General features: G+C 38.6%; 2 protein-coding genes across 3 annotated transcripts in view; one reads left to right on the top strand and one right to left on the bottom strand.

Moving 5' to 3' along the window:
* The window catches only part of PDGFD (platelet derived growth factor D), a 235,228-nt gene that overhangs the window by 112,636 nt on the left and 95,758 nt on the right, over positions 1–26,834 (top strand). The window lies entirely within an intron of this gene.
* Positions 5,160–6,365, bottom strand: DDI1 (DNA damage inducible 1 homolog 1). Its single transcript, XM_047752042.1, has one exon. The coding sequence runs from the start codon at positions 6,363–6,365 to the stop codon at positions 5,160–5,162; it is 1,206 nt and encodes a 401-aa protein (XP_047607998.1).

Below are 26,834 nucleotides of genomic sequence, written 5' to 3'. Positions count from 1 at the left end.
CTAGACTTTTATGGTATTTTTCTCTTCTTCCTCCTTTATTTATGGTTACTTTGTTCCTCTTCTTTGGTTTTCTAGGCTCTTGTTCTTAAAGAATAACTGTAAATGTTAGCATTGATTAATATCTTCATCTGCAGTTTCTTTGTGTGAATTCCAGGTGACTTTCTCATCATTTACTAATGTTTCTTTATGGAATGTTGGAAGTCAGCAAATGACCTTCTTAAATAAGTACAATGTTCTCTTTTAAAATGCAACACTGTGTACCCACAGTAAAAAATGAAATCATACATGCAGATAGCCATTTGCCTTTTTCTCTGGGGGAGCAGATTTTCTTCTAGAAGCAAGAGAAATTTTATAACCTGGTATTTTAAGAAATATGGCAGGATTATATGCATATATACTCAATTAATCTCAAATATTATCAGTCCTCCAGTTTACTATGGCAGAATGCATTGTTATAATCTTCAAATGCATGCTTATTAACAATAGTGATTTTTTTGTGTCTTTTTTTTTTTTTTTTTGTCTTTTTAGAGCCGCACTCATGGCATGTGGAGGTTCCCAGGTTAGGGGTTGAATTGGAACTACAGCTGCTGTCCTGTGCCACAGCCACAGCAACTCCAGATCCGAGCCGTGTCTGCAACCTATACCAAGATCATGACAACGCCGAATCTTTAACCCACTGTGTGAGGCCAGGGATCAAACCCACATCCTCATGGATGCTAGTCAAATTTGTTTCCACTGAGCCACGATGGGAACTCCCACAATAGTGATTTTCTTTCAGGTAAGATGGGTTCAGTGGGTATTGATGAAAGCAAGGGTTTGATGGAATTTTAAAGTGGCTTGTTATTTTAAACAGGTTAGGTCTGTTTCATCATCTAGTTTACTTTATCATGATTTCTAATGAGGAGATAGAAAATGAATTTTTCATCATTTTTCAGGTAATAGATTCCCAAGGGTAGATAAGTTGTATATTAGCTACCAGAATTTTAGGAGGAATATATCTTTGTTTTTTCTAGCATCAGTAATGGCCATTTTAGACATATTGAAAGTACATTTTACTGGCTTGCTTATTTATTTTATTTTACTTTTATTTTAAAAATAACTCCCCAATTAAAATTAATTCCTTCATTTGCACCAACATGGTACTGATTGTATATCTTCCTTGTTTGTTCTTAGCTGATTACAAGACAGTCTCCTACCCCTTCCAAGTTGTAGTCACCTTGAGATCTGGAACTGTATCTTATTCATTTTCATGCTTCTAAAAACCTGGCTCAGTGCTTATTTCATGGGTGTTCAATAAATAATTGTTGAAAGTATTCTGATTACTGCTACTTGGTTGCTGTTTTTACTGGTAGTGTTTTGGTAGTCTCCATTCTCCATAAAATGAAACTTTATAATAGCTTTGTTCCATATCTAGACTTAAAATGTGTCGAATGTGGAATTTTAAATGAAAAAGATTTAAATTGGGCAGTTTGGGAGGTCATCAGTTTCTTTCAAAATTGTGGGTCAGAATACCTTGAGTACAGTTAGTAGGACATATCTAAAGTATTTTTAAAATAATAAAATATAATTTTTAAAGAAATCGACTAAGAAGAATAAAACATTTCATTTTACTTCAAGAATCTTTGTTTCAGAGATAGATGTATTTGTGCCTGTGTGTGTGGGATATAACACTGGGTCATACAAATACCGTATGATATCAGTTATAACTGGAATCTAATATCCAGCACAAATGAACATCTCCACAGAAAAGAAAATCATGGACTTGGAAAATAGACTTGTGACTGCCTGATGGGAGAGGGAGGGAGTGGGAGGGATAGGGAGCTTGGGGTTATCAGACACTACTTAGAATAGATTTATAAGGAGATCCTGCTGTGTAGCATTGAGAACTATGTCTAGATACTCATATTGCAACAGAACAAAGGGTGGGGGAAAAAATGTATACATGTAAGGATAACTTGATCCCCTTGCTGTACAGTGGGAAAAAAAATAAATTATAAAAAACAATAATAATAATAAGGTGATTATATATGTCAAAAAAAAACACTGGGTCATAATTTAAATGTAGATTATTGTGGAAAAAAAGCTTAAATGATAGTATGCTTTGGATATTTGAATGTTTCATAGTAGTTGTGAGCCTTGAATTTCTCATCTGTAAGATACAATCAATGGTATTTTTTTGAAGGTGCAGTCTGAGGACCTGTTACTAGAATATGTAAGGTACTCTATTTATTTATTTATTTTTCATTTTTTTAGGGCCGCACTGGCAGAATGAGGAGATTGCCAGGCTATGGGTCAAATCCAAGCTGTAGCCGCTAGCCTACACCACAGCCACAGCAGCGCGTCTGCAACCTACACCATAGCTCACGGCAATGTCAGATCCTTAACCCACTGAGTGAGGCCAGGGATTGAACCTGCATTCTTATGGATGCTAGTCAGATTCATTTCCACTGAGCCACGAGCCAGGACAGGAACTCCATATGTAAGGTACTTTAAATTTTACATATCACCTGATTTACATAATAGACATGCAACATATGTTGCCTTTTAAGTATTTTTGATTTGCCAATCCATTCCCTCAAAGTAACATTTTTATAAGCTGGAATATGTCCAAAGGGACATGACAGAATTTTTTTAGGTGTTTCCAAACTTGTCCAGTGAGGAACAGTTAAATAACCTGGTGAAAGCCTGCAAAAGAGACTGTAGTTGAGATGACATTGATTTCACTTATTAAAAGAATTGTCTTATGCCAGAGAAATTAATTTGTGTTCTTGACAAGAGGAAGAATGAAGGCCAACTTATTAGATGTTCTGAAATAATAGAGTTTAATTCAAAATAACAAACAAAGAATTATATCTGAGTCTGGTCCTGAAACACCATAGCTACATTAGAAGTGATGCTCCTCTGAGAAGAGAGAATGAGTGTGGTCATATCTGATATCATGTGAACTGTCTTTTTAGTTTAAAGATTCGGTGATTTTTGATTGGCTTTTATGGGTTAGATATCCTGATACACCATATATTGCACTTTTATGATGAGGAGCCCAATGTGACATATGCAAATGCGATATGATTTTTGCATAAATGGACCTGAAAGCTGAGTCCAGCAGAAAATACTAGTGGGTTTGCTTATTCTTATCTGTGAAGGAACCCATGCAGTTATCAGGTCAGTTCCCGTCTTTCACAGTTATTTAATTGCTTATCCTTGGCTTTACTCTGAATTTCTTCCTTTGTTTTGTCAATTACTTTTGTTCAGAATACTTAAGTAGAAACAAAAGTAGAAAAGAAATCTGCTCATTGGTCATTTTTAGTACCTTTAATGGATAAGAGCAAAGTAAGCATTGGTGCAAACCTAGACAAGTTTGGGGGAGTGATACGAGCATAAGAACACCTTTAAGGAAGAAGGACTGGGAGGTGAACTGATGATGGCTGGGAGGGAAGAGGTGGCTCTATAGAAATATGATGATTAGTCTTACCTGGGAGCAGGCCAAGAAAGGGACATGGTAGTTATAGGGGAGATTTTTTTTTTTTCTTTTTCTTTCTGTAGCCTTTGGGAATGCTTTGAGTGGCTCTAAATCTTTTTGGGAAAACAGATAAAAGATGTCTTAGTTCATAAGGTAGTCTTATATCTGAAAATGGCTCTCTCCTCTGCAACACTTTATAGATGAGAAATCTGAGTTGTATGATATGTGTACTGATTTGCCTAATATAGAGTTAATATCAGAACATGCATTTTTTGACTTAGAATCCAGTATTCTAATACTCATCTTGATGGATTACAGCCCTGAGACATTTTCTCTGATTCCTGTGTCCTCAGACAGCTGAACCTTTTCTCTCAGGTAATTTAACCATGGATTATAAGTAAGTTTGGGATCTTCCATCTCCCACTCTCAGAAGTAATGGAGAGTAGCTTTGTCAAAATGGACCATGGAGCTGAATGGGGCCTTAGAGAGCTCATTCAGGAACTTTCAAATGTTATTTTCAAAGTGTTCAAACACAGAAACAGATTCACAGATTTCAAATGCAATCTTATGGTTTCCATGGGGAAACCAGGGCGAGGATTGGAAGGATGGGAGTAGCATATACACACCACTGTATAAAAGAGAGGATTGATGGGAACCTACTGTACAGACCAGGGAAATCTGCTCAATAGTTTGTAAAGGTTGTATTTCCCAAAACCTATATGGGAAAAAAAAAGAATGGATATATATGTATGTATGGCCGACTCATTTTGCTCTACACCTGAAATTAATACAATATTGTAAGTCAACTATACTCCAATAAAATTTAAAAATAAATAAAAGTGTTCAAACAATATTTATATTTATATTAACAGCTCAATATATAAATCAGACCTGAAAGAGTATTAGGGGACCTGGACCACACTGCCTTCCCCTACCTCCCACAGTGCAACCACTAGGCTCCCAAGAAGCGTGATCATTTAAAAAAAAAAAAAAAAAATTCTGCTTGATTGCCTTTGTTTTACAACCAGAGTTTCTTTGAATGCAGAGGAAAATATTTTAGGACATCCTCAGAGAAAAAAAATTTACTTTCTCACATATGGCAGAGATAACAAGGAACATGACTCCACAGGAGTGCAGGGGAAGGGAAGATGTAGAGGTGAGGAAATTGGCCCTCTGCTGCCCCAAATGCACATTTGTAAGTATTACTCAGCTCAGGAGTACCAGCCATTTCTATTATCTTTCCCAAAGAAAACAAAATCTGTGAAAATAAACATTTATCTGAATAGAAACAATTGTTAGTGTTGCTTTAAAATAATTTTGTGTAGGTGCATTTTAGCCTTGGCAACAGTGGCTTTTTCCAGGGAATTTTGCAAAATAACAACAGGTTTGGACCAGACACCCTATGATCTCACAGGATAGGGTCTTTAAAGAGGCCATTTTCCTTTCATGGATTATCTGGAAATCAGTTGGAGCCTCCAGAGCCTTCCCAAGATAAGGTTCAGTGATTTTTGGAAAAGGGAATGGAGGAGCCAAGACCAGGCAAGCACAATTTACAGAATAACAGCTCTGAGAACTTAGTCCCAAGGCCAGGGTTAGTTGTCTCTGATGTTTTTAATGATTACATTGCCAGTGAGCTCATGTCTTATAATTTCCCGAGACCTGAGCCTCCCTCAAGGTGATGACATAGTTCTAAGCTGTTTCAATGCTTTTTTCGTCCCGAATTCATGACTGAATGTTTAATAGTATCTGCTACTTCCTTGTCTGAAGACTCGTCTTGTCCAGTTCCACTTACCAACTTAGCGCACGGAGGTAACTCTCCCTCAGGAAGAAAGTAAGTCTGTGTGCCAGTCGTGCCGATCACCAGCACGTTTTTCTTCAGGTCGATGGAACACTGATGTCTCCTGAGCATATCTAGCCCTAGAAGCATGTCCATGGGCTGCTCCTCGAGTATAGAGAAAGAACATTGTAAGAAATCACCTTCGATTTGAATCTGAGCTAGGTGAACTCGGCCAATAATTCTCTGTGTGCCCACACCTTTGGCAATCCCAGCCCATCTTCTGTCCACTAGCCGAATGATATTACATCTCTCAGCACAGGCTTGGCTCATAATGGTCATCTGGGCACCTGAGTCAACAAAAGCCTTCAAAGGATGTCCGTTCACTTTGCAGTTGATATAGAGCATGGCCACTTGTCCGAAACTCTCAGGGGCCTCTTCCATAGCGATATTCATATTTTCCTCAATGTTCTGCTGCCGGATCTCTTCCTCTATTTTGGCCTGAGCTTCCAAATCAAATGGGTCAGCCGAGTAGAGGCGAAATCTCTCTTGCTCCCTCAGGACCCTTTCCCTTTGCTGCTCCATCAGGACCTGGGAAAAGGTCTCTAGGTTTCCACTGAGCAGGGCTTCAGCCAAGGCGGGGTTGCGTTCCTTCAGCAGGGACAGGTCATGGGGGTTGGAGAGCAGCATGCTTCGGATCAGGGCGGGGCTGTCCAGTCCTTGCGCAGAGCTCATCTTCTCTCCGGAGCCCATGCCGCGGGACTGCTGGACCGACTGTGTGCGCTGGTGCTGGTGCTGATGCTGGTGCCGGGAGCTGGACGTCCCGGGCACGGCTGTCCCGGGGAAATCTCTCTGAGGCAGGCTGGATGTCCGTCCCGGAGCCCGGGACCCCACATTCTCCTTCTGAAGTAAGACGACGACGTCGCCGTCTTTGAGGCCATAGGAGCCCAGGGAATAGTGGTCGTCGACAAGGAGTCGCTCCATGTAGACAATCTGAATTTCCTCGGCAGGGATGCCAGACTCGAGCTCACAGAGGACACGGAAGTTGTGCAGCTCAAAGTCAGGGCTGACCTGGAGGGAGAAGGTGGCCTCGGAGAGGTCCTTCCGAACACAGTACACAGTGAGCAGCATGGCATGGGCCCGGGAGGGCCAGGTGGGCACAGGGCATCGGGTTGCTCCCTGGCTGACTGTCAGGAGCTGGTCTCCGTGGATGGCTCGGCTGCCCCTCAGGACTTGGTGTCTTCGTTTAGGTTCATTCACTTCTCAAAGAGGCGCAGCCACTCTCTGGTATGGGGGCCACCTGCCAGCCTTAGCGCCTGCTGCTTGGCCCCATGGAACCCTGAGGGGACACTTTGTGTTCCGAGGTCCATTTGTACGTATGCTGCTTGGAACTCAGAATGCTCAGGCCCATAGAAACAAAGTCACTGGAGCCGAGTGAGCTCCAAGGCTTGCCCTTCAAGGTCTGCTTAACCCATGGTCTGAAAAAAGATCGTTTCGGCTCTTCCTAAACAGCATACTCACATTCATTTTGTTCATTTGAGAATTGTATTCTGTGTACATTTACTTCTCCCCCAAACTGTGAGTGTTTGTTTCCTACAGGGCAACTGTCAGGCCATGTGCTTGGTATGATGGACCATGGAGTTCTCATTGTGGCTCAGTGAGTTAAGAACCCAATATAGTGTCTGTGATGCGGCAGGTTCAATCCCTGACCTTGCTCCGTGGGCTAAGGATCCAGCATTCCCACAAGGTGCATCCTAGATCACAGATGTGGCTCAGATCCAGTGTTGCTGTGGCTGTGACATGGACCACCAATGTGACCCCTAGCCTGGGAACTTCTATATGCCACAAGCGCAGATGTAAAAAGAAAGAAACAAGATAGATTAGACTTGGTGCCTTCCCTTGAGAATCTCACATGCTAGGGATGGACTGATGGTAAATAAGTAAATCATAATACTAGAGGTAAGCACTTGCAAAGGCTTGTTCAGCCTACAGAGCAATCCCACAAAACAGAGGGCATCTCTCTAAAGAGGAGACAGGTGGATGTTGAAGGATGAGCATTTCCCATTGAAAAAAATCACTCCAGATAAAAAGAATTGTTTGTGCAAAAGCCTTTATGACAAGGCCTCTTATTTCCAGACAGTGTGAGACATGTAACATAATAGGAGAAATTTGTACATGAGTTTAAATGGCAGAAAATGAAGCTGGAAAAAAGTTGGAGCCAATTTATAAAGAGTCATATATATAAGCTCAAGGACTGTAAGTCTTATTAAGAAGCAAGAATCCTCTACCCTGCACCCCAAAAGGGGTTTAAAAAAAAAGGAAAGAAAGGAAATGGAAAATATTGGAAGCAGGTATTTGTAATGTTTATTTGTTTTATTTAATTGACTAAAGAAAGCGATTTCTAATGACAAATGGAAGATATGCAATTTGGCCGAAGGACCAGGTAGAGGCTTTCCCAGTTGCTCAAGAGGGAGCTGTTGCTAGAATATGGAAATGCAAGAAGCAGTGGAGAATGAAAGTGTTTCTTGAGTGGAATGGGCAGAGTGTGTTAACCTGTTGGATGTGGGGAGCGCAGAATTGTGTGGAAAACACAGAGGGGCTCTAAAGTGAGCAGCTGGCTAGAAATAGACCATTACCTTGAATGGATGAGTGAGATGAACCTTGAGGAGACCAATTTGACATCGATTCTCTAGGAAAAGGTATGGTGAATGCCCCATTGGAGGCCAAATGGATCTCACCCTCTGAACCTAAGGCACAGCCCTGCCCCATATTAGAGTGGAGGTTCACAGGGCAAGGGTAAAGTGGTCCTTCAGTGAAGACAGAGATTGAGTAGAAATCTTTTGAGTGCCATTTCTTTTTCTTTGTATTTCAGAATGCGTTTTTCCCTGTAAATAAGTCATGCTTTCCTAGCTGGGTCTTCTCAAGTGTATTTTCTTATGAACCAAAACATAGTCAACATCCTCTGCCTCATCCCCTCTCCTTATTTCAAGTTTTGTCGGAAGAACTGCTCTGTTACTTCGAGAAGAGCTTTGCGTCTATGTAAAGAATTTGGCAGGGGAGGGGAGACGCCTGTGTCTCATGTGTTTGTCTCAGATAGAAGACTATATCTCACTCATTGCTCTAATTTTCTTCATGTTTAATACTCGTGTTCATTTATATTGGAAATGTTGACTGAATACCCAGTGTGTGTGACGCATGTGCAGAGTTCCTGAGATAGACATGAAGAATGTTGAACACAGACTGTGTTCTTGGAGGAGTTCAGTCAAAAACAGAGGACACACACACACATACACACAAATTGGGGTTTAAAAAAAGTACCACAGAAGCTGGCAGAATGTGAGAGAAGTTCATAATATCTGCAGAACAAATGCAGAATGTAAAGAGGACTATTGGTCAGGGAGCCTTCCTGAAGGAGTTGGACTTAGAAAGATGACGGTGGATGGAGATGCAGAGCAAAGGCGAAGAAGAGGACTGCCTGATTTAGAGCTTTTAACTGGGAAGGCAGCACTTCATAATAAGGATTGTATAAAATTTTAAGGGGAAAAAACCTAGCATTGTAAAATTCCTGTAGAGGAGTTCCCATTGTGGCTTAGTGATAATAAACCTAACTAGTATCCATGAGGATGGGAGTTTTATCCCTGGGCCCCCTCAGTGGATTAAGGATCTGGCATTGTGGTGAGCTGCGGTATAGTTCACAGATGTGGCTCAGATCTTGTGTTGCTGTGACTGTGATGTAGGCTGGCAGCTGTGGATCCTATTCGACCCCTAGCCTGGGAACCTCCATATGCCATGAGTGCGGCCCTAAAAAGCAAACAAAAATAATAAACAAACAAACAAAATTCCTGTAGAAAAGTATGAATTATTTAGAAGTGTCTTTCACTATTTAGAGAGATGGATGGCCCTCTGACCCAACAATATTATTATTATTATTATTATTGTTGTTGTTGTTTTAGTTGTACAGCGATCATCACAACTGAATTTTATAGCATTTCCATCCCAAACCCTCAGTGCATCCCCCCCAACTCCCAACCTGTCTCTTTTGGAAACCATAATATTTTCAAAGTCCGTGAGTCAGTATCTGTTCTGCAAAGAGGTTCATTGTGTCCATTTTTTAGATTCCACATGTCAGTGATAGCATTTGATGTTGGTGTCTCATTGTCTGACTGACTTCACTTAGCATGATAATTTCTAGGTCCATCCATGTTGTTGCAAATGCCGTTCTTTCTTTCCTTTCAATGGCTGAGTAATATTCCATTGTGTATATGTGCCACATCTTCTTGATCCACTCCTCTGTTGACATTTAGGTTGTTTCCATGTCTTGGCTATTGCGTATAGTGCTGCAATGAGCATTGGAGTACATGTATCTTTTTGAGTCATGGTTTTCTCTGGGTAGATGCCCAGGAGTGGGATTGCTGCCTCAGATGGTAATTCTGTTTTTAGTTTTCTGAGGAATCTCCATTCTGTTTTCTACAGTGGTTGCACCAAATTACATTCCCACCAACAGTGTAATAGGTTTCCCTTTTTTCCACAGCCTCTCCAGCATTTATTGTTTGTAGACTTTTTGATGATGGCCATTCTGGCCAGTGTAAGGTGGTACCTCACAGTGGTTTTGATTTGCATTTCTCTAATAATTAGTGATGTTGAAAGTCTTTTCATGTGTTTTTTTTTTTTTTTGGCCCAACGATATTAAATTAATAAATTTCTTCTGTGGTTCTCAGTGTCTTGCTAAGTTCATCAGAGATCAATGATGGTTCTTCCTGGAGTTCCCACTGTGGTACGGTAAATTAAGAATCTGAAAAAAAAAAAAAAAAGAATCTGATTGCAGGGAGTTCCCGTCTGATTGCAGTGGTTAACGAATCCTACTAGGAACCATGAGATTGAGGGTTCGGTCCCTGCCCTTGCTCAGTGGGTTAACGATCCGGCGTTGCCGTGAGCCGTGGTGTAGGTTGCAGACGCGGCTCGGATCCCGCGTTGCTGTGGCTCTGGCGTAGGCCGGTGGCTACAGCTCCGATTCAACCCCTAGCCTGGGAACCTCCATATGCTGCGGGAGCGGCCCAAGAAATAGCAAAAAAAAAAAGACAAAAAAAAAAGAATCTGATTGCAGTGGCTTGGGTCCCTGTGGAGGTGCAGGTTCAATCACCTGGCCTGGGACAGTGGGTTAAAGGATCTGGTCTGTTGCCACAACTGTGATGCAGCTTTCAGCTGTGCCTTGGATTCAATCCCTGGCCCAGGATTCTAATAATAATATTATAATAATAATAGTTCTCTTGAATTTGGAAGCAACTGTAATGTGAGATATGTCATATGCAAATTACCCTGCTAAGCAACAGATGAGAAGTCAGAGAGTTTGCATTCTGTGGTCCTTTCACCCCTCCCCAACCAGCTTTAGACAGTGGTTGTCAAAAACTTAATAAGTTAGGGAGATGATGCTAGGGTTTTTGTTTTTTTTAAGCAGAGGATAACATTTTTGTAGAACAAGATTTTTATTTTTATTTTTATAGCAGCCAACATCTTTTTTTCATATTACCCTTGCCTTGCTACTGAATATAATTAAGTTTTATACAGTATGCTTTATTATCTTGCTATAATTCTTACTTTTGGTGGCATTTTGCAGTTATGTGACTTTTACTATTTTACCCTTTACTGAGAACACACAGTTGAAAGAAAAGAGACTCAAGGTCTGGCCAATTAACTGTCATCATTCCATAGATCACAGGATGGCAGGATTGGCAGGGAGCCTTTGGATTCTCTGGTCCAGTCAGCCATCCAGACCCTAAACCTCTGTTGCAAAATAGTCTGGAATCTGAAACAACAACTACAGCCTCCTGGGCCTGTTTAGTATTTCAATTTGTATATTGTTTTGATTCTTTCATTTTATTTAGTATTATTAGTGATTCAAATACCATGTGTATAATTCTCTTACCTCAAAATTTAAATTAAAAACCTCTTCTGATTATTTAATAAACTCAGAGATCATTGGGAGTATATAAAAAATACTCCTAAATGTAAAATGTTCTTATACCATAAATCTTTATTGCACAGACCACTTAGAAATGGGAGATATGAATTATCTAGGTGTACTAATCTGGGTAACTGAAGGTTATTGCAACTTTTCTTTAGGAGTTTTTGTGAAGTATATTCCCTTACTTTTCTTCTTTGGTAAGTACAATGTAGGGACATAATTGAATCTTTCTTTGATAAGTGAGATTCCTGCAAGGTCTCAGGGCTATCACTCAGAAAATCAATTCTCATTGTATAGCCTAAATAGCCAGAAAATAGAAAAGATGACACTGATTTCATACCAGCCAAGTAAATAACCCTGAAGTTATTTTTTGAAGTAAATCCACAATAATACCTTCTATAATTTGCTTCTTTATAAAAACTTCATGCAGCAATAAATCAAGATAAGTAATGGTTCCACTTAGTAGTGTTAGTTGATGTTTAAAGTACCATCTCTTTCTTTACAGAGCAAAAGAAATGTCTTTTATCTGAAAAATAATATAGCTGCCTAAATGTCACTATGGAGCATATACAATAATTTAACCACATTAAGCAAATGTATTAGCTTGCTGTGTTTTGATTCATTCCCTTAAATATATGCCTGGTGTTACTTTAAAAATAAAGTGTAATTGAGGCGTATTAAAGCAGATAAATCATCGCTTGGGATTTTCAGTGCAACTTAGGGAAAGATACAAAATTTTCAAAGTTGTACTCATAGGTTGAACAAGTAAGTTCCCCACTGTTTTCCCTTGGTAATACAATAAATTATGCCAGAATTGTCACTAAATAACATTTATTTCTTCAGATAGTTAATGATTTAACGGATACATTAAATTTCTCTGATAGAAGTTCAAACTTCTATTAGTTTGTTTGGAATTTTCTCCTCTAAAAAGGTTTAGTATTGCCCCTCTTTGAACCTTAAAGGGCAAGATAAGGCCGCTTCAATAAATATATAAATAGATACGTAATTTCTTGGAACCTGAGAAATTAGTCTGTATTGACTTGCTGGGAACTCAGCTAGTAGTTTTTCTTCATTGTAAGAAAAATAGACCATGAACAGAAGACACACACACGCATGCACACACACATGCATGGATAGAGAAAATGAACATTCAGTCAGGATGTGTTTTCAGTACTTTGACAATGCAGTTAAGATGCTGTCATGTTCCAGCAGGGAGTATTTTTGTCGTGCTTGCATATATTTTATTTATTACTTTATTTCATATATCATTGTTTAACATTTTATCATGAAAAGAGATGCATTTTAAGGTATATTTCAATGTATGTTGAAAATAATATAATCTCAACAAGAAAGTTTGCTGCTACAGTTTTGTGCTTTATGGTCCTTTCCAATGTCATAAGAATATAAAAAGTTTTTTTTTTTTTTTTTTTGGCTACACCTATGGCATATGGAAGTTCCCAGGCCAGGAATGGAATCTGAGCTACAGCTGCAACCTACACCACTGCTGCAGCAATACTAGATCCTTTACCAACTGCCCCAGACCGGGGATTGAACCGGTGCTACTGCAGAGTCACCGCCAGATCCCTAACCCACTGCTCCACAATGAGAACTCTAGAATATAAAAAGTATTTTGATCTATGGGATGCAAACCTTGTTTATTGAAGTTTGAAGGTTACTTAGAATTTGTGCGAAAAGCATTTATATATTAAATAAATGTAATGTAATATATTAAAAACAGGATTAAACAATTTGTGACTTTGTGGGTTGATAGCTACTTGTTTCTTAACTTTCAATGTACCTTAGATAAGGAAGGGCTTTATTTTCCTATTCCTGCTGTGTGGAGAATGGTCATGTAACACAAAGCAGTGATAATCATAATAGTCTTATGTTTTGAATTCAGCTGCGATTAAGGAAAATCATTCAAACCATTTATTGTTTGTTCTTTTATAGTAAGTTGTAATCAGTTCATCTGAAAAACACAGTTTAGAAATGCCTGTGGGGTTTATTTATAAATTCAGATGCACTTTAATAGTTCTCATTTACTTGTGGTTTCTATACTTTTCTGCTTTGTCTTTCCTGTATAGTTAGTCCTCCCAGTGGAAGCATCTTGGCTTGGTCCAGTTAGTTACAAAAAAAAAAAATATGTATTTGGAAAGTTACAGATTTGTTTAACTGGTTAAGTTTTCTGCCCTTTGGAGATGAGCTTAGAAACCTGTTAATAATTTCTCGTAGTAAATATTTAATGACCCCTTCCTACGAGCAAGTCCGTGGACTAGGGGCTTTGGGGACAAAAACATGAATAGCAGTCATTTTCCTCTGAAGAACAAAATATCTGCTAGACCAGACAAGACTCATGCACTTTGAATTATTTTATGTAATGGAAATTAGTAATAGTCATGATACATATATAAATAAAATTCTGTGCTTGCTTAGAGGAGATAAAGTTTACTTATTTGGGTGAGGGAAGTGAGCAGGACTCTGCAGAAAGCTCACTGGTGAAAGTACTACTGAGTTCAACCTGGAAATATGATTTGGTCACAACCATAGTTAAATTTTACCTCCCTGGGTTTGGAGGAACAATCCTTTCCTTGATGTTATCATACCACACACTTGACTCCTTTCTCCTCACACACACATTTTACTGTTTCTTTTTTAGCTTGTAGATGTTATTACCAAATGGATGCAAAAGGATGGTAGAATTGGTGCAGAGAAGGAATGATAGCGTAGCAGTCTTGAAAGCAGTCTCCCAACCCAAGCATTCACACACAGGCACCCACACAGACAGAGTGAATGCCTGTGCTTGTTTCTGCACAGAGCCTGGCTAACTGAGCCTAGAAGCAGTCTACTTCATGAGGAAGAGCTGCTGCAGTGCCTGCATTGAAATGTGCATAGGTCTTTTTCTGTTACCTTCATCTGATCTAGCGTCAGTCAAGATTTTCCTTCAAGACTTTGGCATCGCATTGCCTCTCAGTCTTAACTCTCTAGCCTATGGAGATATTTTATTAGAAAATGTGTGGAGGCTGCATCAGGAATTTCCAGTTGTCTTTGTAAGTACTTTTAATGTGAATGAATATAATTAGTGAATATTATATTTTCTTTTTTGTTGTTGTTGTTGTCTTTTTGCCTTTTCTAGGGCGACTCCCGTGGCATGTGGAGGTTCCCAGGCTAGGGGTCTAATCGGAGCTGTAGCCGCCGGCCTACACCAGAGTCACAGCAACGCGGGATCCAAGCCGCGTCTGCAACCTACACCACAGCTCACGGCAACGCCGGATCCTTAACCCACTGAGCAAGGCCAGGGATCTAACCCACAACCTCATGGTTCCTAGTCGGATTCGTTAACCACTGAGCCATGATGGGAACTCCATATTTTCATTTTTAAATAAGGTGTTGATGGTACTACATACGTGTGGATAATACAGTGCAGAGCTTTCTGAAAGTAACTTGTTTTTGCATCATCCGCATATAGTCTTTTCTAATGTGTGAGACCTCTAGCCCCAGGGTACAGGGTAATTAGCATGTGGTCCAAATAAGAAGGATCTGATGATACCTCCAGTCTCTAGCCACACCAACCCAGAGGCTAGCTGTGTGGCAGTCACTTTATTTATTGTGATGCTTTGGGTCAGATTGCATGGATATGTGTTTCCTGATAGGACAGAGGTATATTGAAAAGATCTCAAATAAATAAAGCCCATTGTACCACAACAACAAGATCATTTGAATATTTTATGAATTATATGCATGATAGGTAATGTTTCTACAACTGTCTTATAAAAGACAAAATTTCCAGGTGGTTGTTTATGTAGCTTTCTCTATTCTAAAACAGCAGCTCAGTTAATTGATCACCATGGTAATTAGCATGGCTAAAGCCCATCTGTCTATAGAACTTAATTGTATTCCAACCATGAAAATGAGAAAGCCTGATAAACAATCACTTCAATTTAAAAAAAAAAATAGCAAATAAAAGAGAAATCAACTCACTTATTTTTCTCAGATAAATTAAATTTAGCAGCCCAGATACAAGGAGAATTCTTTCTTAGGCCATCTAAATGATATCGGGTCCAAAGAATTTTCCTTTTTATTATCAGAATGACTTGGGAGTGTTGATGTCTCTGTGGGCTGTCTCTCTACTTTAAGAAACATGAAACTCCCAGGCCTCTATTCCATTATCATTTCCACTCCACTTATGAATATTCTGTTTCACTCAGCTCGTAAAATGTGCTTAACTGCTGACATGCTTTTGTTTACTCATATATTGGAAAATATTTCAGTGCTGCTTAGCATAACATGAATAGTCTCTCTTTGGAGGCCTCCAAAGACAAGAACTAATCAGAGAAACCGCATACCCTGGTTTTCAAAATCAGAGACCCAGTTTCTGATGCTGGAAGAGAAAGAAGACAGGATCATTGATTTTTTTTTTCTTTCCAAACTATAAATGAAATGGAACAGAAATATATTCAGCAACCCTAACAAAACTGTTTTTGAGTCTTATTTTTCTCTCCTTAATATTCTTCAAAACAACTAAAATCACTATTAATCTTCAACAAAGGCATGGTTTGATTTCATGTTCTTACTGCAGTGTTTTTCATCTAGAATGGAGAATTGTGGTGGGTCCTTCATGCCTGTGGCTAAGAGACACTAGAAATGGTCTAAGGATAACTCATAAATTACTGCTTCTACAGCATGAAATACACTGGCATTAGATTGACATCAAAAAGTAGAGCCCAACTGAAGTCATGGTTTATGATATTAAAATTGTATTCTCAGGCTATTTCTTTATAGAAAATTTTAAACCAAACAGCATCATCAGCTCCTGAACTTGCAGTAAGCCAGCCTAAATAAAAAAGCAATGACAGTTTCAGGCAGGAGGTATACTTTGTGTTTGTCAGGTCAGATATGTAGCAAATTTATCCAGCAGTTAGCCTTGGGTCTCTGCCTTCTCTTTTATAGTCCTAGGTAGATCATTCCTTTATGGTATTGAATTCTTCATCTAAAATAACTAGGATCATCCTAAACACAAGATACCTCAATAAGAGAAAAGGAATTTATGCTATACTTATAATAAAATAGGCTCTAAGAGAAGCACTTCTAACAAAGAAGGTTGCTAGTTCTTTTCTTTGAAAATATCAACTTGTTCTGCCTCTGTGAACCAAAAAACATCAACAAAACACAAGCATCTTCAAAAACTGGTATCAAAAAATTAATCATGGTATGTTATTCTGTCCTTGTATAAAACATTATTTTATATCTGCAGTGCCAGAAAAACTCTCTCTCTCTCTCTCACACACACACACACACACACCACTAGAACTGGGTAAGACACAGATCAGTAAAATAGAAAGCCTATTGTGGCTTAGAAGTTAAAAAAAAAATAGTAGGGTTTATGTTTCCTGGATTTGTCACTTCTTATTTGAATGCCCTTGATTAATGCATTTATTTCTCGGAGTCTCATTATTGTCTTATATGAAATGGGGATAATGACAATGATCTCTTCCATAGGACTTTGGTGTGGGCTTAGTGGATAATTTAAATTTTCTTGTAAATAGAAAAGCTCTCTACCACAGTTATTTTTTTCCTCATGTGAGTAGAAACAACAACAACCTGGAAGAGTTAAGAAAAGAGATGGAATTTATAAACCCTGAAGGTTATATGCAGATAAATTTAGCCCTTTATTGACTAGGACTGGGTGCTACTGTGTTTGGGGAGCTGTCCCTACTCTCTTCAACATTGCACTCAAGGCTTCCCAGGGAACTAGCAAGAGTTGGTCATGAATCTGTTTCAAAACCCCAAGAAGCATCCTTCAAAAGTTGAAATTAAATCTATTCATAGTGGATTATTTCAAAAATTTATTCAGTGTCATTTTTAGCCATGGCAGACAGTGAGCTGTCCTTGCAAGTTAAAGGAAGTTGACGACAAGGGTCTGCTGAGAAGGTGCTTATAGAATTTCTTGAGCAGACAGAACATAAAGAAAAGACAATTCATTCACCATAATTAAAAGTGTTACAAGATAGGTTAAGTTAGCAGACAACCAAATTGTTGAGGTTGATGTCAAGAATATAAGTATGGTCTTTCCCATAAATTATGATTTGGAATCATTGTTGTGGAAGGTCATGTGTTAGGTGGAACAGTGAGAGAGCCTCATTCCACATACCTTCCTTTTTTCTTTAACCAAACCCTCAGAGCAAACTACAAAGCTAAGAAAATCAACACTCAGAGTGGATGCCCAGAGTCATTTGGACTGGACAATGTAACCATGAGGCCATGAGATTTGCAAACCCAGGGGATTCCCCTTAAAGAACTGCTGTTTTGACAATGATCATTGATCCTGTGGCCATGGGACAACAATTGAAATCTCAGAGCAGAACGTTCAAACTTTTTTGATCATGTACCTCATTAGTTAAAAAGAATCAACAAGAAATTTTGATCACATTCTCAATATGTGTATGTTTATAAACTATATGCAGTATTGTATACTCTTATACATATTAAAAGGATATCTATGTAAATAGATCTGTTAAATACTACTTTCTAGTACTTTTTTTGTCATCTACCCTCACCAATGCATTTTGAGATGCAAGAACTTTGCTTTTGAGACTATTAGAAAACAACTAAGTCTCTGATGCTTTGGGTGGATGTTAAAGGAGCAGGCTTCCTTTCAGGATGGCATAAGTTAGGATCAAAATAGGAAGGCAAGAATCCAAAGAAAGCCTCTGCTTGAGAGGCGTGGGAGAGAACCATGCATATAAGGGCATTTCATGGGCTGAGACCAACCTCCCCTAATACAGTGTTCAGCTGGTGGAGGTCAAGATAAGACAGGGTGACAGCCACAGCCACTTAGTCTGGAGCAGCAAGAACACAACTCTACTGCCCTAACTTCTGCACTTATTGTACTGGCTTGGCCGGGGTGGAGGTGTCAGGGACAAAAATCCAAAGGGCATCCGAGGGCCTCTGTAGAGAGTCCATGTGGGAAGTGACAAATGATGAGAGCAAGGCCAAGAGAAAAGGAGATGAGGAAAGCAGATTCAGAAAGGTTTTACCTTTGTTGCCCAGTGGCTGGGAAAGTTTATCATGCTTTAGGAAGACAGTACTGCTGAATAAACAAAACTGTGATTTTGTGATGCTTGTACTTTTGAAGAAGGTACTGTTGCAGCCCCAGCCTATCTCCCTGAGCCCAGGTTTGTGTTCCTATAAATGCTGACAGCTTCCCATTTCCAGAGCCCTTGTGTCTTGGTTTCTGTGCCTTTCAGGAGCTTGCTCAAACCTCCCCAGCTGGAAGTGCTAGGGCTGTAGTGCTCCCAGGAACAAGTCTCAGGCAGCACAAAATGAGATTTGGTGGTTAAAGACCCCAGCCTCTCCATCATTCTGTGGGGCAATTCTGAAGTGTGTTCCACATGGTTCTGCAGAGGTGTTGAACTGTAGTGGCCCACAGCAGTGATGTGTTCACTAGATTTTCTCCCTGCCTTGTCTCAGTTTATCCACTTCCCTCTTGTGCTTCCTGGATACCCTCCCAAATAAAGACCATCTGCACCCACATCCTTGTCTCAAGTTAATGCCTGAGGAAAAACAACCATAAATAAATTGGGGGGGGGAGGGTAGAGGTTGCATAGTGTGTTGTGTGTGGTTATTCTTCAATCATTTCTTCTAGATTCTCTAACAATTCAGGTACACCTTACAAAAAGATAAACAGTGAATTTACACCTCATACCATATGGTCAAAATCACAGTGCCTAGATCCACGTTCAATGTGGAGTATAGCTATAATAATGTTCTCAACTATTGTTCTAAATTGGCTGATTCAGATTGGAAAGTGCTCTTTCAGTTAAGCTCGCACTTTTATGTATTTGGTAATTACCAATTATAATAAAATATAGACAGTTTAACATGTCTTAAGGGCATGGACTTTGGATGTACTGAGGTCCAGTTCCCCATTTTGATGCTTTTGGTTCTGTGCATAAATTTCTTTAAACAAGAGGCTCAATGTTGACATTCTGTTGACTCCTGAGAAGTCCACCTGGCATTGGTTTGGGGGCTTATTTTTAAACATCAATCACATTGTGTTTGGATATGTTCCCTATTCTACCTACAACTTCTTAAGATCAGTTCTTCAGTAAAGATTATACAGATTTGACACTTATATGTGCAAATTGGTAATTTGTATGCACATTTTTGACAGAGGCCTTATGTGTATCTCTCATTGTTTTGACAATATTAGCAAACATTAGAGAGATGCTGACTTAAGTATCACTTATTTGTATGCAATTCAGCCAAGTTATTGCAGTTCTTTGAAGAAAATCACATTCTCTGACCAATTTGTTTTATGTGTGAAATATGGATAGAATAGTAGCAGAATAATGAATGAAAGTGTTGTTCCATTTTTCTTGTATCATATCATGTTCAAATTTATTCTTATGTATATACTTGGAGATATTCTTTTGATTTAGCTACTTTATCATCCAAATTTATTTCCCAAACCGAAAATTCCTTCTTGACACTAATGCCAAATTATGCACTTTCTGAGACCTTTTCATTCACGAAGGTCCCAGAGGAAAGTATCTCTTCACTCATGTGATTTTTTTTTCCTCATAGCCTTAATGTTACATATATGATGCTCAAGTTTATGAGGTTGTCAAAAGCAAAGAAGTTCACAATATTGTTGAGATCATATTAATACTAGTCAAAGTGTCCCAAGTTAGTACACTCTTTCCTTAGGTTAGTAGTACTTACATAATAAAATATGACTAATGTTAGAGATGTAGTAATTTCACTCTGAAATTACGGCTCTTAGACATAAGAGGGAAATCATTTCTAAGAGAATTTTGTCAGTAAATGTGTAAATTGTAATAGGCATTTTGCCAACCTGTAAAATTCCATTTGAGTGTCCATGGTGGCTATGATACTAGTTTATTGTTGAAAAAGAAATGCTGAGAATCTGCGTAACAAATCTCCGTATTATGTTTAATCTTTAGTCTATAATGACTTAATGACTTAATCTTTAGTGTGTAATGTATTTCAAGGAAAAAAACACGTCGCATATCTTAACAGTGGATTGTCTGTACATGATATTAAGACTACACATTTGGAGAAATCGTGAAATGTACCAAGAACAGATCAACAGTATGCTTTTTAAATGAAAAAATAAAAAAACAGAAGTGTTGATTAAAGAATAGTTAGTGCCATCTTTTCCCCCTTGTACTCAAAATCAGTACTTCTTAAATATTGCCCAGTAGATTGGAGCATTACATTAGTCTGTCTTAGGAGACTTGAGTGAGATGGAAGAAACTGCCTTAATTTCAAAAGGATGATTGAATATTTTGAGATCAAGAGCTTCCTGAAAAGACAGGCTTCTATTTGAAATGCACTGGAGCTGAGAAGTTTGTAGTTCAGAAAGATGTGTATAAAACACTGCTCAGAAGACATTTTTTGTTGCTTATCTTGCAGCTGTTATTTACTTGAGATTCTAGTTATTTAATTATACTTTATTCCTTAAGATATTCAAGGTCATAGTTGCAGCAGATTTTTAATTATATACAAAGCTATACAAAGTAGAACATTTCACCCTGGGGAGCCCCCTGGAATGGCTGTAGAAACTTTATTAAGTGAGTTGCTACACTTTGCTATGGTTGCTAAAATCAAAGGTTTGTGTATGTTTTGTTCCTTTTGTCAATAGTTGTTCCATAGTTTTCATTTTTGACTAACTAGAAGTATGAACCAATAAACCTTTGAAGAATAAAAACAGTTTTTACATTGTATATAGGTATTACCCAAATGGTATCAAATAGTATACAGGAAACCTTAACAACAACAAAAATGACCTGTAAATTTAGTGTGTGTGTACACATCTAAATTTAACTAAATGTTTTAAGTTTCAGATATATATACTAAATTTTAGCTTAACATTGTGAAAAAAGAAACCAAGATAAAATATTGTTTTGCTTTATTTATTTATTATTTTTTAATGTCAGATTTTTCTTTCCTCACAGTGTGCTTGGAAACAAGTGTTTTGGAAATTGACCTAGGAAACTGGAAGGATAAAGCCATTCTGTATTTGTGCTATAGAAAGTATATGATATTATAATATCACACCCTAAATGATAATTATGAAAGCAGTCCTGTTTGTCCAGTCTACTCACAGAAACTACATAAATTAATACAGTTGTCTCTCTGCACTTTGAGTCCCAACTATCAATCTTGGACAGTATCTTGATGGGATCCATTAAGTTAGAACTTGAAAGGAAAATACAAACAGGAGGAAATCAGTTGAGTCTGTGACTTGAGCATAACTATTTTTAAAAAGCAAACTGAGGGCTGTATCTTTATATATGTTTATAGTTAGTTTCAAATTCCTCCTCTTTAGTAAGTGGTTACAGTCTGTTATAGCTCATTTCAAAACATTTCTTCTTTCATTCACAAATGTTTGTTCTTCCTGCATTACATTCTGTTTTTGTTCCTTGCTACACTCACTGAGGAAGAAATAAATAATAATGGTCCTTCTTGCCCTAATGGGAATTCTCAGAACTTGTGAAATCAGGAGTTGTTGACATATGCTGAAATGTGCTACTAGTAACGATAGTTATTAATACCTTTGCCACCATGCCTGTAGCCAGTGTGTGAGTACACCCTTTCCAACACTATCCATCTCAGCAACCCTCCTCTACCTTGACTCTTGGGAAGTTTCCCTTTGTATATGTATTAGTTAGCTACTTGCAGAATAAGCTGGGAAGCAACAATCTCAAAACTCAGTGGCTTGAAACAAAAATTTATCCTTACTCATGTGCCTGGGGTCAGATGGAGCTTGATATGCCTACACTAGGCTTGTATGGTATTGCTTCCTGCATTCAGGTTGGTTCCACATCTGCTCTGTGTGACTCTCATCCTTGGTAGCCTAACAGGCCACCCAATACATGTGCTTCTCTTGGCAATAGCAGAAGCAGAGATGGTTGAGTAGAAACACAGGATGACCCTAAGACCTTGGCTTTGAACTGGCACACCAGCACTTCTTCCTGCATTCTCCTATTTCAATCAGGTCACATTCCTAAGCCCAGCATCAATGAGACAGGAAAATTAAGTAGTTGACTCTGGAGGCCCTACTTGAAAATCACATGGCAAACAATGAGGAAACTGGAAAGATGAACTGGAACAATAATGAAATCTATCATAGCATACACATGGAAACTGGCCTCTGTTCCTGTTTCTCTCTCAAAAAACATGCTATTGCGGAAGCTCTAGAATACTTCTCCAATTAATTAGACTGGTGATCCAGTTAGGGCAGACTTTAGAGAATCAATCCATTTCTAGTTTTCCCTAGATCAGTGCAGCTGATCCATATGATCTGTAGATTTGCTGCCATTCCCATAAGCCCTTTGTTACTGGTCCACAATAAGATAAGGAACTTGTGCTAAATATTGATTAACTGTGACCCTGAGTACATTGTTTACTTAGCTATAATTGTCTTTTATAGCCAGAAATTTTGACAAAGGAAGCAATATGTTGATTTTCAACCAGTTCAAACTCCTCATCACATAGCAGACAAGCAGTCTGAATAGCATTGCCCTAGACCTTGTTTAGAAAAATGAATCCCTTTATCCAAGATTTTGGTTCTTCTACTTAGAAATCCTACGCAAATCTCCAGAACCAAAGTTAAAATATAATGAACTCAGTAACTTTATATTGGTGTTCATGATCCTATCTTTTTGAAACCATTTCATTAGTAGTACAGCTGCATGCAAGGAATAGTATAATATTAGGATAGATATAAAACTTCACAGTTATGTAAAGGCATAAAAAAAGGAGTATAAAATATGACTATCTCCTAAGCTCAGTACTTTTAAAATAGTCATTTTCCTTGATGTAAATAGAAAAATATGTTTTCCATTGCCTTTTTCAACATATTCTAGAAACATTTGTGTTCCCTGATGTTGTACAAAGTACCTATCAAAAATATGACTGTGATATAATAAAATAATTATTGCTATTATGAATATTTGTGTGCTTTGTCATACATATTATCTCATTCTTATTAGATTGGAACACTTTTTCCAGTTCTTATTTTCATTCAGTAGCTATCAATAAATTATTTGTAATATCTTTGGGAAATTAAATGGATAAAATCAGGTCATACTTTATGGGGTTTATATTTTCAGTATTATGTTGACAGCTACAGTCACTTCAGACTTATTAGAAAAAAAATAATGACATAGCTCTGGGACCTAACATTTCTAGAAATAGTGTCAAGGAGAACCAAATTTAAAATATTAAGTGCCTATCTCCATCTCTACATTTATTAGGTCTGTTACTTCTTTTCTTTGAAGCACTAAAATGAACTAAGTCTCACCATCCTCTGAACTCCTAAAATGTTTGCTGCATAGAATTCATTGTTTACTCCTTTCTGCTATTTTTCTCTGTTTGCTTAACTAAGTAACATTTCTCTCATTTCTGCTTTAGAATTTATAAAGCATTCCCATATCTTTTTTGTTTCTTTGCTTCCTTTTGGTCCTTAGAGTCCCATGGAGAAATTGATGTTGTCACTGTTTTGCAGATGAAGAAATTGCCACTGAGCTTAGGCGATTTTTGCCAAAGACATCCAGCTAGAAAGTAGTACCTAATACTCTATTCAAACACATGTATTTTTAAGAAAGCTCGTTCCCACTAGCCCTTTTATAATAGAGGTGGCAAACATAGCAGGTGTGTTATGACTGTAACATACTCAGGATAACATGACCTTCTATACTCAGGTTAAGTGCTAAGAATTGTACATAGTAGTCTTTGTCCTAAAGCACATCTATAGTCTCCGAAACTGTCGTAATGTAGTACTCGTGGAAAAGTCTCGTAATATTTTGGATTTGGCATTCAGGATTAAATGTTTTTGCTTTTCCATCTCTATACCTTGCTCTGTTAGGATTTAAGTCTTCCATATCTGTGTCCTATAATATCTGCCATTGTACTTGGCACAAAACAATAAAGACTAAGTAAATATGTTAATAATTTATGGTTAAGTAGGTATAAGTCATAATGTGATAGAATTTGGTTAACTGTAAGGAAGAGTTTTTCCATTTGTTATCAGTTGAATAATTTATTTCTAGACATGACCGGGCTGCTTCTTGCGCCAGGTTCTGTGTTATGCATTTGAGACCCAAGGATTACTTCTTTCACTAGGGCATGAAAGGGAGGCAGAAAAGGACAGACATAGCAGACAGAATGTGCAGAGGTCAGGAGGCCAAAAATGGCATATAAGTGGTGCTGGCCATAGCTCAACGCTGAGGAATGGGGGCCACCTGGGCACCCCCTGAACTGCTATGCACAATAAAAAGGGTATCATATGAGTTGGCCAGGCCCCAAGAGACCTCTCTGTTTGCCGAGGCAGTCTAGCAGGAGCACATGTCTTAGGTTTGACTGCAGGATTTGTGAATTCTAGTTTTAAAACTGCAAATGAGCCTACTCAGTTAACAAATGGACTGATTGCTTCACTGCTCTTTTGCTCCCTCATAGCAGAACCATATGTCTTAGGTTTGACTGCAGGATTTGTGAATTCTAGTTTCAAAACTGCAAATGAGCCTACTCAGTTAACAAATGGACTGATCTTGCTTCATAAATACTCTGAATTTCATTCACTCAAAAAATATTTATTGAGAGCCTCCTATTAGCTCCCATCATGTCCTGATATTAAAGTGAGTAAGACCCAGTCATTATTTTCCAGAAGCTTTCACTCCAGGAAGTAAAGGACAAGAAACAAATAAGCATATCATCCCTCAGGCAAAGACAATAAAGCAGTGCATGTGAAGTTTTTGGTCACAACGACTGACCCAGAAATGCTGTTTCCCTCTCTCTTGTTCCCACTCACCATCTCTTCATAAGGTAATGGGCTAATTTTTTAAATCTAAAAATCTCTTTCATAATTACTAGTGAGAATAGCAGTTGTCACTGTACTAGTTTTCAGATCTTTCTAGAAGTACAAATGACAGTGATCCACCTGTACAAAAGGCCCATTAGCAGATGCCAAGGGTCTTGTCTATAACACGCAAAACAATTAAATATTGGAGTTCCCATCATGGCTCAGTGAAAACGAATCTGACTAGTATTCATGAGGATGCAGGCTCCATCCCTGGCCTTGCTCAGTGGGTTAAGGATCCAGCATTGCCATGAGCTGTGGTGTCAGTGGCAGACATGGCTTGGATCTGGCATTGCTGTGGCTGTGGCATAGGCCGGCAGCTGTAGCTCCGATTCAACCCCTAGCCAGGGAACCCCCATATGCTGTGGGTGCAGCCCTAAAAAGACAAAACAACAACAACAACAACAACAACAACACAAGTATTATGCACTTACCTTCTAAAAGTCAAATCTTCCCATCCGATGTCCTTGGCATTTGTTTCTATATACTGAATAACAAAAGAGGGGGAACACCCAAGGAATATAGTTTCAAGGCAAGACAAGATTTCTGAGAGCTGAAAAAGTCAGAGATTTTCTTATAAAATTCACTTTAGTATGACCAATATTTCTTAAGTGGCCTTACATGCCAACTTGGGAAGGAAAAATATTTTTCCACTAACCTCCCTTCACACCAAACAGGTTCCAAATACAGCTTTCAGAGCAAGAACTATGTCATATTAATTTTTTTATACCAACAGTGGTTTTAGTACCCTGTCCAGGTTGAAGTAGCATATACTCAGGAAGTATTAGTTGCATGTATATTTCAAGTGGCCTTTTTATACTTTGATAAAAACACGAACACACTAGTTGTTAAATGACTGCCACTCCAACTGCTTTCCTGACCTTTTTTACCTCATAGAACCGTGATGGGTGGACATGGGCTTCAGGGAGGTAAGCTGCCCCCAGCCCGGGGAGTATGTTGTGGGAATGTGAGCCAGTCTTGGTAACTCCATTCCCCTTTGGGGACTGGAGTAGGCCTGGGAACATACCCAGTGAGATGAAGCACCACCTGGTCACATTTTGAGGAGAACAGCAAATACACCCCGGAAAATGGGCAGAAAGATGGAAGCCCATGACTACATTGCAAAGCCTTGAATTAACCAACCCTGAATATGATCTAGTTCTAGGCTTCCTACAGGACAAGACGCACTTTCTTTTTTAAGTCATTTTCAGCTTGGTCATCTGTTTCTTACAGCCTAAATTAGCCAATAAGATTGATTAAACACATGGTGCTGTGCAAATAAAGTGTGATCTCTCCCTATGGGCAGAATCTCAGAGGGATTCACTCAGCAAATATTTCTTTTTTTTTTCTTTTTCTTTTTTTTTTACTTATTTATTTATTTATTTATTTATTTATTTGCTTTTTAGCACCACACCTGTGGCATATGGAAGAACCCAGGCTAGGGGTCGAATCGGAGCTATAGCTGCCAGCCTACACCACAGCCACAGTAACGCGGGATCCAAGCCGCATCTGGGACCTACACCACAGTTCAGGGCAACGCTAGATCCTTAACCCACTGAGCAAGGCCAAGGATCAAACCTGCATCCTTATGCATACTAGTCATATTCGTTTCCACTGAGCCACGATTGGAACTCCCATCAAATATTTCTTGAGAGCTTACTATTCTTCAAAACTTGATAATCAAGAGAGAATGTGTTTCTATTTAGGTTTGGGGCTCTGTACCATAAATATAAAATGGACAGTAAAAACCAGTTGA

Source organism: Phacochoerus africanus, chromosome 11 (genome assembly GCF_016906955.1).
Source record: "Phacochoerus africanus isolate WHEZ1 chromosome 11, ROS_Pafr_v1, whole genome shotgun sequence".
NCBI lineage: Eukaryota > Metazoa > Chordata > Mammalia > Artiodactyla > Suidae > Phacochoerus > Phacochoerus africanus.
Note: the sequence above shows the minus strand (reverse complement) of the source record. Positions and strands in the feature narration are given on the sequence as shown.